Source organism: Mus musculus, chromosome 2, assembly GCF_000001635.26.
Source record: "Mus musculus strain C57BL/6J chromosome 2, GRCm38.p6 C57BL/6J".
NCBI classification, from domain to species: Eukaryota; Metazoa; Chordata; class Mammalia; order Rodentia; family Muridae; genus Mus; species Mus musculus.
The window spans coordinates 86,193,378-86,209,900 of NC_000068.7; the positions used below are offsets into that span (position 1 = coordinate 86,193,378).

The window sequence follows — 16,523 nt, forward strand, 5'->3', positions numbered from 1 at the left end:
CAGAATTATACTGTACCCTCTCAGGAACACGTTGCCTTGGGCAAACTTATGGGATTTCAGCCTCTTTCATTTTATGCACCTTATACCATTGTACTTGCCAGGAACCCTCATTCTCCATATTGCTGATCCCTGCTAACCCCAAATGTCTTGTATACTTGTTCATCCATTTTTACACCACAGATGAAACACCACCTTGAATAAAAGTATTGTGTCAAGGGCTAAATAGACCCTAAGCAATCCTCAACGCCCTTGTGTATGGAGAAGGAACATAGTCTCTCAATGAAGGAACAACATTTGGGAGGGTTTTTTCTCCTTTTCAAAGGTTTACTTCTCTCCTACTAAGAAATTTTCTTCTATACAATATACTTTAGTCGTGTTTCTCCTCCCCCAACTCTTTCCAGACTGTCCCCACTTCCATACCCACCCAAGTTCTCTCTCTCTCTTTCTCTCGCTCTCTCTCTCCCCCATTCTTCCTTCCACCTTCCTTCCATCCCAAAAAAAGAAAATCAAAACAAACCAAATAAATAAATAAATAAATAAATAAATAAATAAATAAATAAATAACAAAACAACAGCCCCCTCCCCCCCCCCCAAAGAATATGCTTAACAGGACCAATAATGGTCTTAGGTCAGAGACTTGAAGGAAATTTGGCTTCAGATCCAGAAAACTCCACTCTTCCTACCCTAAGAGGCTATGGTTATTAGTCTAAAGGCCACTATGTGCTTGATCTCTATACCCTTGAGTTTGTAGTGTAACAGAACAGTGGAAAATCATCCTGATGTTCCACTGATCTGAGCTTGGAGATTTGGAAATCCCTGATCACAGGGACTCAGCATTAAATCTATTTCAGAGTAAGTGACCAATCAATTCTTCCAACTGCACAGTACTTTTCCACTTGCTCACTGTGTATGCTCCAAAACCTCTCCACTGGACCACCCCTCTGCTCACCCCTCTGCCCAGCCCTCTGCCAACCCCTCTGCCCAGCCCTCTGCCCACCCCTCTGCCCAGCCCTCTGCCAACCCCTCTGCCCAGCCCTCTGCCCACCCCTCTGCCCAGCCCTCTGCCCAGCCCTCTGCCAACTTTCTTCCCTTTCTGAGGCAGCTGCTATTCTGTATCTCTCTCCAATAAATCTCTTGTCTGAGATTTGTTATATGGTGGGACTTTGTGGTATTTCTTGACTCCTGACTGACAAGGTGTCCATGCTTCTGGAAACAAACAAACAAACAAAAACAAAACAATCAAATAACAACAAAAAAACCACAGAAATACAAACAAACAAACAAAAAAACCCACAGAGGTATCCTGTGCAACATTGTTTGATTAGCTTCCTACTGACTTTGTCCCATTGTATTATGTAGTTTTGTTTGTTCTGTCCCATTTCTTACTTCATTAGCATATAGCAGGTTGTACTTAATAAACTTGCTTGGTATAAGCCATCGCTTAAGCAATAGCCCATGACTCCAGTCTTATCTCTTGCTTATCTTATCATTTAGGACCCCGTAATTGAAGAATAACCTGCTAGTTCAGGACCCTTTTGTTTATGATTTCATCAGAGCCTAAAACGATACTTTGTACACATTAAATACTGAAGTATTTTTGAAATAGTTTAGGATAAAGTAACTTATTGGCTGTTCCTTTTTTTCTTTTTTTTCTTTTTTTTAAGCAGTAAAGGACTCTTTTTTTTTTTTTTTTTTTTTTTTGGACTGCATAGAGATTTGTGTGTCTGTGCAATATCCACAGATTCTAGAAGAAGGCATCAGATCCTCTGGAACTAGAGTTATACATGGTTTGAACCCCTGTGTAGGTGGTGGAAAATGAACACAGGTACACTGGAAGAGCAGGAAGTATTCTTAGCCACTCAGCTGTCTTTCTAGCTCCTGAAGTAATTTTTATTATATAGATGACAGAACTAAATCCATGACCTGTTTTAACTCACCAGATTCACATTAGATATACATGCTGAAATATCATTCCTTGAAATTCATGGTTTATTTTATACCAAAGAGGAAAATTTGTTATTAGCTTTGTTGTAATTATGTAATAGAGTTAACAAAAATTTACTATCTGTAAAATATTTATTGAGTATTATTCTTCTAGCTTTTAAATTTTATTAGACTTTACTTCATATAGTTTCTGAAAAAATATTTTCATAGTTTTTATTTTCTTTATTTTTCAAAATCATGCGGGTTATAGGCAGGCCTTGAATTTGAAATAAGAAATTGGAAGTGTGTGTCTAGCTGCTGTGATTTCTTATTTGGTGAATACAGTTATTTGTTTTGAAATGTTTAATTCATCTTTTGTCTGTTTGTTGATGAGATTATGAGAATTACCTTTTTCACCAAGGTCAAAATTTCAGTGCACACAGTAGATTTAACTCCTGCACTAAGTAATCAATCAGGCTAACTCTGGTCTTACAGCAATTCCATTGATGGGTAGTTGTAAAGTGGTCTGCCCATGTGTATTAGTTACTTCTCTGTTATTGTAATGAAAGAGTATAAGGAGACATATACTGAGGAAGATTTTATTTGGGCTCCTGGATTCTGAGGGGTAAGACACCATCATGCCAGGAAAATAAGGCAGTAGGATGACTGCATGAATACAAGCTGAGAGCTGATGTTTTCAAACGAATCACAAAACAGGTTGAGCAACTGGGAAACAGCACAAGGCTTTCAAAATCAAAAGCCTGCCCCAGTACCTTACTTCCTCATGCATAGCCCCAAACAGTGTTACTAAGTACCAGGTGGCCAAATGGCCAGGTCTAGGAGGCATTCTCATTCAAACCAGGTTGCCAGGCTGCTGAATCCAACATCTTGTATAAACAAAGAAAAGTTATTCTTGGTCTTTTACAGTAAACTCCAGTCTTCATTCACCTTAAAGGATAATCCATAGTATTCCATAAGTTTTTACATTTTTACTGCACAATTTAAGTTTGTAAAGTTTGCTTATTGAATTCTAATTATCAAACTCCTGGAATAAAACATATGTCTTCTCCCACAAGCTGTGTTAAATTGCAATGGTAATTTGCACTGTTATTAAGCTGTTATTCCCTTTTGAGTTATTACTGGGGATCAACATGTGAATACATGATAAGTCCAATTAAATAAAGTAATAATGCTAAGTTGAATAGAGATTTTATGACTGTAGAAAATTATAAGGCAATTAATTAAGTATGTTCTTGGTACAATTCCAGATCTGTTTATATTGATAAAAGTAAACACCAGGTACATCATGGAAAAAATAATAAAGGATAAATAATGACTAGAGATAAAAATATGCATCCATATAGCTAAGAAATATGAACTCTGTGGTTTTAATTTTTGATAGATACAAAATTTTCTTTTTAGTGATTGAATTTATAATTTTTGGTCTCATTTATTCTAGTCAATAACTGACCACATATTTGACATTTAAGCAGGTCTCAAAATTATCCTTGTTGTACAAGACTGGTTGACACTTTTTATCTTCTTGGTTTATAACTCCAGTTATAGTGATTACAAATCCATGCTATTAAAAACATGAGGTCTAAACTTTTAATGAAGGGTCAATCATTTGTAACATATACTATGGAAGATTTTAATTTTGTGTGGGTGTGTATGTGTATGCCTGGGAGATGCATGTGCTGTGCTATGTGAATGATGACTTTACACTAACTGTTTTATTTTTTGAGTGTTTTAATGTGGTGGAATATTGTCAATAGCCTTATATGTGAAACAAACATTTTCTATTTCACAAACTGCACTTCACATCCGGGCGGTTCTAGGGAGAAAACCTTGGGTTTCATGCATAATAGATAAACACTCCATTACCTCAGAGATATGCCCAGCCTCCAGATTTTATTTTAAAATAAAAGTTCACAAGATGACATGGGCAATGAAGGCATAATAAAGTATGTTTAAATAATATATTTGATGAATATTAAGTATATTTGTTGCCATTTATAGATTACAGATTTTACTCAGAATTTAGGGTTTTCTTTTCCATGTAAATTCAAACATTCTATCCAAAATAGGCATCTATTTAGTCTATTTTCATAGTGTCCTCTATGTTGCCACAGTTTCTCAGTATGTTCTGGGTATTTGGGCAATATACTGGCCAGTGTTTTCTCTGCTGCTCTTCTGTTGTATGTCTTCTCAGTTCTCATCATTGGATTAAAGCTATATGCTCAGGTAAAGAAATAAAAGCAGTGAATTCCTCCTTTGTTTGTATCATGGCGGGCCCAGTGTAGGATTGACTTATCAGTGGTAGTGTTAGTCTGTTTCCTAGCTGAGTTAGTGTTTGTCATTCTTTACCACTGTCACATTGCACCTCTACTTTGTACATTGCACTCTCTGGTAAGAAATCATTATGATAAAGTCACATGTAAAGAGACATCATTGCTGATAATAACTCATCATTTGTCTCTATTAACTAAAAAAGTCTTACGGTTACAGTGATTTAAAAGAATCACATGGACTTGTCATGAATCTCTTTAAAGCGGCCTTCACATCCTTGTTCCTCAGGCTGTAGATCATGGGGTTCAGCATTGGGATGACCAAGGTGTAAAACACAGAGGCCATCTTATCAGTATCTAGTGAGTGGTTAGTTTGAGGTTGCAAATACATAAACAACAGCGTCCCATAGAAAACTGTGACAGCCATCACATGTGAAGCACAGGTGGAAAAGGCTTTTTTCCTTCCTTCTGCTGAACGGATCCTTAGGATAGACAACACGATGTTGAAATAAGATACCAACACTATACTCATGGAAAAGAACAGGTTTGTAGCTGCAGATATAAAGACTACAGTTTCTGGAAGGTAGGTGTCAGAGCAGGAAAGTGCCAAGAGAGGGACATTATCACAGTAAAAATGGTTTATTTTTTTGGAGGAGCAATAAGACACAGAGAACACACAGGATGAAACGACAATGGCTGTGCAAAAGCCATAGAAGTATGTGAGCGACACCAACAGAAGGCAGACCCGTCGAGACACCACCACCATGTAGAGCAGTGGGTTGCAGATGGCCACATAGCGGTCATAGGCCATCACAGCGAGCATAAAGATCTCTGCTACAATGAAAACCAGGAATCCTCCCAGCTGAGTGGCACATTCGTAGTATAAAGTGGTTTTCTTACTGACTAAGAAGTTGACCAGCATTTTAGGAGCAATGACAGTGGAGTTGCCAAAGTTGATGACCGCCAGGTGTCTGAGGAAGAAGTACATGGGAGTTTGCAGGCGTGAGTCCACGGAGGTCAGGGTGATGATGCCCAGGTTCCCTGCTGCTGTCAGAAGGTAGATAACTAGGAAGACAAAGAAAAGTGGAACCTGAAGTTCTGGAAGGTCTGAAACACCGACAAGAATGAACTCAGTGACATGAGATAAATTTCTAGGAGCCATGTAAAAGTTGTGAGTTCATCTGTTTGGAAAGGAAAAGAATGCCATGCCAAGTTAAAAAAGTATTTTCTACCATTGCCATTTGATACAAGGTGCAGTCCTCAGGTGAGGTTGGTTTTTATTAATTTTATTTGAATTATGAATGAGTGAAAATTCAGTTGTAAAACTCAAAGTTTTCTGCCTAAACTTGTCCTGAAGTAACGTGAGGGGTAATGAATTAAATGATGAGGTTTGTAGACTACTTCAATTCATGTGGAAGGACAGATATGCTCTTAGCCTGCAGTGTTTGATTGAAGCTGTGATATAATTTCATGTCTTGTTGAGTAAAAAAGGGCATGAGGATTCATATTATCTTTAAGTATCTAAAATATAATTAAACTGATAATTGTTTAGTTTGGCACATATATGTTTACAGCTGGTGTCCTTCCCACTTTCTGTAGACTGTCATATAAAGTCATTAGATAGAAATTTAACTTAGATATGTTTTTCACCGTACCTGGTATCTTATCATTAATTTTCTGCTTTATTTACTAACATGGAATTACATGAAATTAGAGCTTTTGACTATACCTTTCATTCTTGTCCAACAAACTTCATATCCCTTCCATTAAATTTTAATCAATCAATACTTATTAAATTTTGAATATTTTTATGTACAAAAGTTAACTATTATTTTAATCATTAGCATGAATATGTAAATATTTTATTCTTATAAAAATATTGGATATCTTTTTTATATAATTCCCATAATAATAATATGCTTATTTATTGTAGAATTTCATGACATTTCATATGCTGAGTAAGTTATTAAAGTTGTTTAAGGATGGTCATTTTTCCTAATGACAGCTGGGATGCCACTAGTATTCACAGCTGATGATGTTTGGGCAGGTAAATCACATAGTCATCCTTCAGCTACAAATTTGCACACAGTGTTTAGAGTGTCATGGCCTCAATATGCTTCCAAAAATGCCTGATAAAAATCCAAGACCTGTTGATATGTTCCCTCTTTCTAAAATGGACCTAGAAAAACATAGATACTTAAGCTGTAGCTAGAAAAAGAACATTAAAAACTGACAGTGTAAGAAAATAAAATAAAGTCAGTTAAATAAAACCCAGTAAATCCTAACATTATATGGCAGCCAATACCTTTGACTCTGACAACAGACATCACCCTGTCCCTTGGTTTCTGCTCTGGGACAAACATTACTGAAACTTCACAGAAATCACTTTGGTTCCCTCACAAATCTGATGTTCTGGCCAAGTAAACACAATTTGTAGAATAAACCTGTGAACAATATCACTGCTGCAGGTAGGCGGTAGAATGAGTAAAATACAGTCAGGGTTTCATTGAAACAACCAGGGAGAATAATTTGACATGGAATAATGGGGATCTTGCTTCTGTCAAAACACTATTTGAATTGAACTTAAAAATAAACACAAGAAAATGATTATGTGAAGCATCAGATAGAAAAAAAATCTCCAAGATTTTGAGCCATAATAAGAAATAAGGGAGAAATGCCATTCTCTGCAATAGAAAATGAGTTAACAAGCAAATGCTTTTTATGTATGGAAGGGAGAGAGTAAGAGAAGAGTATGTTACCAGGTTTTTATGAGGAATTGGCAATTAGTAGTATGTGTGATATTACATTGAGAGATATGTTACTATGTAAATTTCCCACTTTCTTTTGTTATTTGTGAATCATGGAGGTATTTTAAGAGAGGAAATATTTTGATTAACTTAATTGAACCATATTATTTTTTTCTGTTGTAAAGATTATGAGTTACAGGGTTTGAAGGGGCTAGAGGTGGGGCTTAAAAGAAAATTTTACAGATAAAATAAGCACCTTTCACAGTTTTTATGGACATTTTGGAATGAGATAGCATTGGGTGGGCCAAAGTGAAGAAGATGTGTTTGGAAGATAAATTTGACAGCTAGAAGTGTAAGATGGTATCTTCCATATAATCCATGCTTTGAATCACATGGGGAAAGAAGTGACAGATTGAATACATAGTGGAGATTTTTATGGAGATACTTGAGAATCAGGTCAAAGTTCATGAAATGGTTTGGCTCTTCATATGAAATTATTTAAAATGTAATAGTGCAATTTCTGTTTTCAACATATTGTGCTTTTCATGCTTGTGATATGTGGCCTGATATTATACCCCTATATACTTCATAGTATATCGAGTACCTGTAACACAGATATCACTAAAACGTGATTCACTAAATGTGTAGTAAATATTTTACAAGCATGGAAAGCACAGTATGTTGAAAACAGAAATTGCACTATTAGGCCATGTATCACAAGACATATCTGTCTTTAATTTAAAACAAAGTTTGCTACTGATCACCTAATAGCTATCACTGAAAGCAACTACTTTGCCTTTAGAAAACCTAGTGTAATAGAAAAGAAATGGTTTTAGATAGGATAGCTGACACTATTCTCAGTACTCTGGAAACTAAGGCAGAAAGATGGTGAATATACATCAGTTTCCAGCCAAGTTTCAGTCACATAGCAAGACACTACTTCAAAATGAAAGAAAGAGACTAGAGACTGCCATATCCGGGGATCCAAACCATAATTAGCCTCCAAAGGATGACACCATTGCATATACTAGCAAGCATTTGCTGCAAGGACCCTGATATAGCTGTCTCTTGTGAGTCTATGCCCGGGCCTAGCAAACACAGAAGTGGATGCTCACAGTCAGCTATTGGATGGATCACAGGGTCCCCAATGGAGGAGCTAGAGAAAGTACCCAAGGAGCTAAAGGGATCTGCAACCCTATAGGTAGAACAACATTATGAACTAACCAGTACCCCTGAGCTCTTGACTCTAGCTGCATATGTATCAAAAGATGGCCTAGTCGGCCATCACTGGAAAGAGAGGCCCATTGGACTTGCAAACTTTATATGCCCCAGTACGGGGGAATGTCAGGGTCAAAAAGTGGGAGTGCGTGCGTAGGGGAGTGGGGAGGAGGGTATGGGAGACTTTTGGGATAGCATTAGAAATGTAAATGAGGAAAATACCTAATAAAAATATTAAAAAAAATGAAAGAAAGAGGAAATGCAGACATGGTGGTGCAGCTCTGTAACCTGAGAATTCAAGAAGATGTGAAAGCAAGATGAAAGGATGTCTAAGATCATCCAGAGCTGTGCTTTTAAACATGGTGGAGGGGGCAGAGAAGATTAGATTGAATTTTCTATATTTGATAAATGAACTAAGTGCAAATTTTAGAAAGAATATTCACTTACTGGGAATGTTATCCATGAATATGAAAAAGGCCACATAATAAACTAGGGTCGTGAGCCTCTAGAAGTTAAAGTCCACAGGTGCTCCCTTAAATGGAGCCCGGTATTCTGACACCTCAGGAAAATGTTTCCTTTCAGCAGACTCTTAACTAAAACGTAGGCAGATTAATTATAGTCCATGATAAATGACCTTTATAAATGTGCTCCTCTGTTTAGTTGCTTGCATTTTAAAACATTATCTCTGTTTACATATGTGATGTCAGATAACTTTTAATGTCTTTATAAGGCAGTATTACTGTGCACTGCTGACTGACCTGTAACTGACTATGTTTCTAATGTTCTATTTGCTTGAAGCTCTTAGGAATTTGGATTATGGCTGTGTACCTTTATGCAGAAATATCATTACATTTAACCTCCTTTTTTTTTTCAAAGAAATTTCCATTCTTCAGGAGGGATGGAATTTGTTTACAGCACTGTGCATCTACTGTTCGTTTATAAATGTTAATGATGAAAGCAAAATGTCTCTTTAGACAATATAAAATATATAAATTATCTCACTGACAAAAGTGCACTGTTTCAGGAATATGTTACTTAATAAATAAGGCACGGTGATAATTCAATTTTAAAACATATGAATGGCTGATCATTACCCCAACCGATATTAGTAAAAATAGTTAAAATATCCTAAGGAAATGCTAGTTTGAATATTTTACTACTTGATTATTAGCCATTCATAGTTTTTTTAAATTAAAAAGGGATGGTTTGCATTAAGATATAATATTGATTTTAAAACCTTATACAATAATATGAATATGAATTATTTTTAACCCACCTGGAATGGATACTAGACTTTATGTTCTTAGTTAAAGTCTCTACATGGTTGTATCCATGAGTTGATTCAGCCCTATACATCTTTAAGAGTCTAACTGTGAAGCATGGTGATGCTATGATCCATAAATAGTCTTTTGCATCCTTTGGGAAGATGCCACAAGGACTGGTTCCTTAACAATACTCCCCTCTAGGAACCCTCTAGGAATTAATGCAGTCATAAACACCTATTATTTTTTTAAGAAAAGGTCTCACAGTATATCCCCAGGATGGAGAAGAACTCCCTATCCTCCTACTTTTGTGTTCACATTGAGCTTACTTTGGTGTAGTCTGAGGCTGTATTACTGAATTGAATTGAGTTCAAGCCCATAGTCTCTAAGAGGAGTAGTGATGAAATTACATCTGTCAAAGAACTTCCCTTTCTTGATAGAAATTTTTATTGCAAATATGCATTACTTAAAACCTTTGAACTAGTGATATAGCAATAAAGCAAGAACAGAGTTATATCTTTATGGAGCATGCTAATCATTCCAACATCTGTCTTCATGTTTGATTTACTTTTAATTCAAAAATAGAATCAATGCAATCATTACCTCCAGGAATGGTATGAAGTGGATTTTAAACTATGACCTCCATGGGCTACAAAGATATGTCAGGGTGTAAGAGTGAGTTCATTGAAAGTATGAAGAGCCAGTAACTACATTTTAAACTTGGATAAAGGCTTCAGTTGATTGTCAATCAACATTGAGAAGTAATACATAGGATCTCTAGTGCTTACTGGCTAGGTAGCCTAGTCAAAGTACAAGTTACAGTTCATGGATCTGTACTGGATCAAGAAATAGGAAGACATAGAGGAAGACATTAGATGCACTGTTATGTTTTCCTTAAGTAAGCACATGTGTGGCATACATATGAAGTCATAGTTTGTGAATATGACTAAACATTTTTCATTCAAAAATGTATTTTGTAATCATTGAATTTAAATTTGTGTACTTTTACATTCATTGTCCAGGGCAAATCTTATACAATTGTATAAATTCAACATCTTTTCTGTGTAGATTAATTTTTTATTACCATGAAAGCATCCATATTTATAAATTAAATATATTAATGTACTGAGTTATGGGCACTCAGAAATTATGCATAAGCTCCATATTTAAATTTTAATTTCTAATATCTAAAAATAGAAATATATTTAGAAATTTGGAACTAAAAGTTAGGTGATTATTAAAAGTGGGCTCATCTATTGGCATTTTTATTATAAAGACTTGTATTTCTATATTACACTGTAATCTGTGAGAAACTAAGAAGTTAAAAATTTGTGTATGTTTATTTGCTCCTGGCAGTGAGTGAATAAAGAAATTATCACAAGGGCAAGTGTGGTGCACATGCCTATAATTTCTTCACTCAGAAGGCAGAGGTAGGCAGATCTTTGTAAATCTGAAGACACCCTAGTCTGTGTAAGGAGTGTAGGACAATCATAGCTATAGACATAGACACTATTAAAGAATACAGAAAAAGAAAAAAAGCTCAAATGGTATATTAGTTATTGAAAGAGTCCTCAAAAATGACCACAGACAAGGAAGTGTATATGATGAAAATGACATATTTTTTTCATGTTGTATAAAGTGAAAGAAGATTTCCACAGGTTTGTTCTATTTTTGCCTAGTTCTCTCTCACTGTGTCCTCACATCCTCTTACTTGAATTAATTTTGTACTGAGTTTATTTTCTGTCTCTGCCCCTCTATCCTAAGTTTTTTTGTAATGTAATAATATTTTAATTAAAATAAAAACAAACAAAAAAGAAATAGACTTAGGCGTTCATTGAATAACACTAACAACCCCTCTTTGTTTGTTCTTTTTTCTTTATTCTTCTCTCATATAATATATCCCAACCACAGTCCCCCATCCGCCTCTCCTCCAAATTTCACCCGACCTTACCTCTCTCTCCCCCTGATTCATGGCCCTTCCTTTTCCCTTTAGAAAAGAACAGGCCACCCAGAGATATCAACCAAAGATGGCATAACAGGATGCAACAAGACTGTGCAAAAATCCTAGTTAAGCAACCCTAGAATATATGCAGACAATTTAGTGCTGAGCCATGCAAGCTCCATGACCAAGAATTCATTTCATAACAGAGGAATATCTAATGGCTGAGAAGCACTGTAGCCATCTAGTAGGCAGGAATGAACTGGGTTACCTGAAAGCGGGGCTGGAAATGACAAGGACAGGGTGTGAGAGAAGGATGAAGCCAAGACAAAAGTTTCTGATCAAGGTTCAAAGTTTAATAGTCAGCATTGCATTTATATAGGAGAACTCACAGACCCATCCTTTGTTTCAGCTAGATTGAGTTTCAAAATAAGCTCAGCAGACAGTCTACTCCTGTAGGAAATTGACTCCACCTGGGTCTATTTAGCCTGCTCAAGGCTGAGGAAAGGGCACAAAGCAGCTAAAGAAATCTTCAGAGTCCTAAGTGATCAGAGAAATGCAAATTATGACTCTGAGATTCCACCTTACACCAATCAGAATGGCTAAGATCAATCCTGAGTTTTGCAGGCAAATGTCTAGGAAATATCATCCTGAGTGAGGTAACTCAGACCAATAGGACATGCATGGTATGTACTCATTAATAAGTGGATATTAGCTATAAAAAAAAACCAAAAAAGGTAGAATACCCAAGATAAAATCCACAGGACTTAAAAAGGTCAACAAGCTAAAAGGTTCAAGTTAGCATGCCACAGTCCACTCAGGAGGAAGAAGAAAGCAATCACAAGTGGGGAGGTAGGGAGGGACCTGGGAGTGAAGATGGATAGGGGTTTGGCGTGGGGACCTGATCTGGTATTGGGTGAGGGAAAAGGACTGAAGCCCTGAGGACCAGCAGAAAGGATGGAAACAGGCAACCTCTTCAGGCAGGAGGTTGGGGAGACCCTCCAGAATGCACCAGAGACCTGGAAGGTGAGAGACTCTCAGGACTCAAAAGGAGGGACCTTGAATGAAGTGTCCAGCAGTAGGGAGAAGGTACTTTTAGAGCCCACCTCCAGCAGGAATACAGGGCATCAAATGAGGGACGGATTTGCCATCCCACTATTAAAACTCTCACTCACACATGTTCCTGTCTGAAAGAACTACAGGGATGCAAATGGAGCCTAAGTAAAAGAAGATCCATATACAGGCCTAAAGTGGGATCCAGCTCAAGGGGAGGTCCCAAGGCTATGGAGCACTCACAAAAAGAGACCTAGCCATGACTGCATTCTGGAAGATCCAAAATTCAGCTGAAAGAGTTAGATGCAGATATGTACACCCTACCAATGGACTGAAGCTGCTGACCTCTGAGGTTGAACTAGGAAAGGCTGAAAGTAGCTGAGGAGAAGGGTGATCCTGTAGGAGGTTCAGCATTCTCAATTAATCTGGACCCCTGAGATCTTTCAAACTCTGGACCATCAAACAGGTAACATTCACCAGCTGATATGAGGCTCCCAATACATATACAGCAGAGGAATGCTGGGTCTGTGTTCCATTCCTGTCCTCGCTGTGCTTACCAGGTCTGTGTTCAATCAGAGATGATGCACCTAACCCTCGAGTGACTGGAGGCCCCAGGGAATTTAGAGATCAGGTCATCAGGTCAGGTAGGGGATAGAGAAGTGGAGGGTGGAGACATCCTCGTGGAGATGGGGGGGAGGATAAAATCTGAAGTGTAAATAATAATAGTAATAATAATGATAAATAATAAAGAACATATAGCCCAACACAATGAACCAATTTTAGTGTAATTGTCTTTTAAAGGTTCCATTTCTATATTCATTACATTATGAGTGATTAGGTTGTAAATATGGAAATTTGTAATAAAACATAAATTCCTGCACTGAAAGCTATTAAAATATATAAAAAATAGGACTTTAGTGTATCAATTATAATAACATAATGAAATAAAGATGCTAACTAATCTAAGTCTCATAATTTTAGCTCAATAATATTTAAAAACAGTAACTTCCTTAGGCTTGACTCTGAAAAAAATCTATTGCAGAAAAGCAACACAAAATATTAAAATATGGAAATAAAAACACAGTAGGAACATTATTAAACATAATGAAATACAGAAAGAAAAATTACTGTTGGTAGTTTACTGAGTAAATTATACTCATACATCCTGAGATTTTTTAAACATTTTTTTTGTATAATATTTTTAGTTCTCTTTTTAGTTCTTTTTTTTTTTTTTTTTTTTTTTTTTTTTGGTTTTTCGAGACAGGGTTTCTCTGTATAAACCTGGCTGTCCTGGAACTCACTCTGTAGACCAGGCTGGTCTCGAACTCAGAAATCTGCCTGCCTCTGCCTCCTGAGTGCTGGGATTAAAGGTGTGCGTCACCACTTTTAACTCTTTTTATTTATTTTTTTACACTAAAGATTTATTTCCCCCTCTCCCTGTCTACTCTCTGACTGTTCCACATCCCGTATGTTTTAGTCTTGAGATTTATACAATTATATGATTTTCCCCCTACCCTTTCAACCATCCAAGCAGTTCCATATGAACCTCGTTACTCTCTCTCAAACATAGTTGCCTTTTTATTAATTATTATTGCATGCATATACACATATGTATTTGTGTATGTTCTTAAATATGACCTGATCAGTCTGTATTATGTTATTTTTATGTATGTTTTCAGAGCTGACCACTTGGTATTAGATAACTAATTGTGCTATTTCCTGGAGATTCTCCTAGTCTATGTACCCCTTAGTTGTCATTCTTTGTGTAGGGTGGAGGACTCAGCAAATTTGGGGGACAATTTGCTGACTGGAGGGAGGCTGGAATTTCATTCTCTGTTTTTCCATTTTTATTTTTCTTTTTTATTGGATATTTTCCTTATTTACATTTCAAATGTTATTACCTTTCCTGTCCCCCTCAGAAACCCTCTATCCCATCCTCCCTCCCCCTGCTTCTACAAGGGTGTTCCTCCACCTACTTACCCACTCCCATCTCCCTGCCCTCAATTCCCCTACACTAGGGCATCTATCAAGGCTTCAGAGGACCAAGGAACTCTCCCCCATTGATGCATGACAAGGGCATCTTCTGCTACATATGCAGCTGGAACCATCTGTACTCCTTTGCTGATGGCTTAGTCCCTGGGAGCTCTCAGGGGTCTGTTTGGTTGATATTGTTGTTCTTCCTATGGGGTTGCAAACCCCTTCATCTCCTTAAGTCCATTCTCTAACTCCTCTACTGGAGACCCCATGCTCAGTCCAATGCTTGGTTCTGAACATCTAACTCTGTATTTGACAGGCTCTGGCAGGGTCTCTCAGGAGACAGCCATATCAGGCTCCTTTCAGCATGCACTTCTTGGCATCCTCAATAGTGTCTGGATTTGGTAACTGTATATGGGATGACTCCCCAGGTGGGACAGTCTCTGGATGGCTTTTCCTTCAGTCTCTGCTCTACACTTTATCTCCATATGTGCTACTATGAGTATTTTGTTCTCTTTCTAAGAAGGGCTTAAGCAACCACACTTCTTCTTGAGCTTCATGTGGTCTGAGAATTGTATCTTGCTTATTTGAAGATTTAGGGCTAATATCCACTTATCAGTGAGTGCATATCATGTGTGTTCTTTTACAATTAGGTTACCTCACTCAAGATGATATTTTCATTTTCTATCCATTTGCCTAAGAATTTCATGAAGACATCGTTTTTAATAGCTGAGAGTACTCCATTATGTAAATGAACAACATTTTCTGTATCAATTCCTCTGTTGAAGGACATCTGTGTTCTTTCCAGCTCCTGGCTATTATAAATAAGGCAGCTGGAATTTCAAATCGTAAATGATCTCTTGACGGAGATCAGACATTGTCTGAGCACTTTTGTTGGTGATAGGGAATGCCTCTACCCACCTTGAGAAGGAGTCCACCAATACTAGGAGGTACTTGGCATATTTGACAGTGGACATGTGGGTAAAGTCAAATTGCCAGTCGGTTCCAGGAAGGGAATCTCTAGCCAGGTGGGTAGGAAGAGAGAGTTCTGTGATACCTGGGGTTGGAGTATGACATTTGACAGATTTTGTAAGTAACAGTGATAGATTTTAAGAAAGGAAAGTCCTCAGGAGTAGGCTGTAGATGGGTACTGACAAAATAAGACAATGTTTGGCACTTAGGGTGAAATATTTGGTGAGGATAAGACAGAGTTTTATGAGGATCAGTGGGTGTGAGAGGGGAAGTGAGTTGTATTATAAGAATATCCTGTGGTGGGTGAAAGAGTCTAGGTCCCTAAGGTCCATAGCTCTAGCTGCCTCTTTGGCTTCATTGTTTCCCTTGGAGACAATAGAGTCATCTATCTGGTGAGACCTGCAATCAACAATTTCAGTAGCTGTGGGGATATGGGACCTTTAGCATGGCCATAATTTGGTTTGCATTATTTACTGATTTGCCTTTTGTTGTTAAGTAACCTGTGCACCTCCCAGATAGCGGTATGGGATAGACGAACATAGAAAACATATCCTTTGGAGTCTGTATAGATGTTTAGGGATTGTTCCTGTACTAGTTGAAGGAAATGGGTAAGAGCTATTACTTCAGCCTGTTGATTAATTGTTTAGTTAAGAAGGGCTTGTGCCTTAACCACCTCTTTATCTGACACTATAGCATAACAAGCTCTTCTGGCTCTTTCATGTAAAAAGGAGCTGCCATGTGAATATCAGGTATGGATAGCCTGAGGCAATGCGGCCTCCTATATTTGTGAAGGATGAGGTAATAGTTCCTCTAAGGTTTCTGGTTGAGGAAGAAGTTTGGAAATATTAAGTGGGCATGATTTGAAAGTAAGTGTAGAGTCTTCAAATAGTGCTACATGAAGGGAAAGAACACTGGAGGGAGCCAGAGTTTATGAGTCTTTGTATGTTAGAAGCTCTGTAAAGTTATGAGAAAACTGTGATATTCATCCCAAAGTTTAGTTTTTATTGGACTCTTAACTAAGGAGTTCAGTGGCTGCTAGAGTACATATGTATTGTGTCCATCCCTGGATGGTTAGGAATGACAAAAATCTCTTCTTCCTTTGTAGAAGGAATTGTTAGACAGAATTAGGTATTTTTCTATAATAATG

General features: G+C 37.2%; 1 protein-coding gene across 1 annotated transcript; it reads right to left on the reverse strand.

Annotated features, from left to right (window-relative positions):
• Positions 1–4,425: 4,425 nt before the first annotated feature.
• Olfr1045 (olfactory receptor 1045) lies at positions 4,426–5,373 on the reverse strand. Its single transcript, NM_147017.2, has one exon. The coding sequence runs from the start codon at positions 5,371–5,373 to the stop codon at positions 4,426–4,428; it is 948 nt and encodes a 315-aa protein (NP_667228.2).
• Between the last annotated feature and the right edge of the window lie 11,150 nt (positions 5,374–16,523).

Excerpts from the sequence above, each read along its gene's own strand:
- Olfr1045 (NM_147017.2), bottom strand. The coding sequence starts at position 5,373 with ATGGCTCCTAGAAATTTATCTCATGTCACTGAGTTCATTCTTGTCGGT.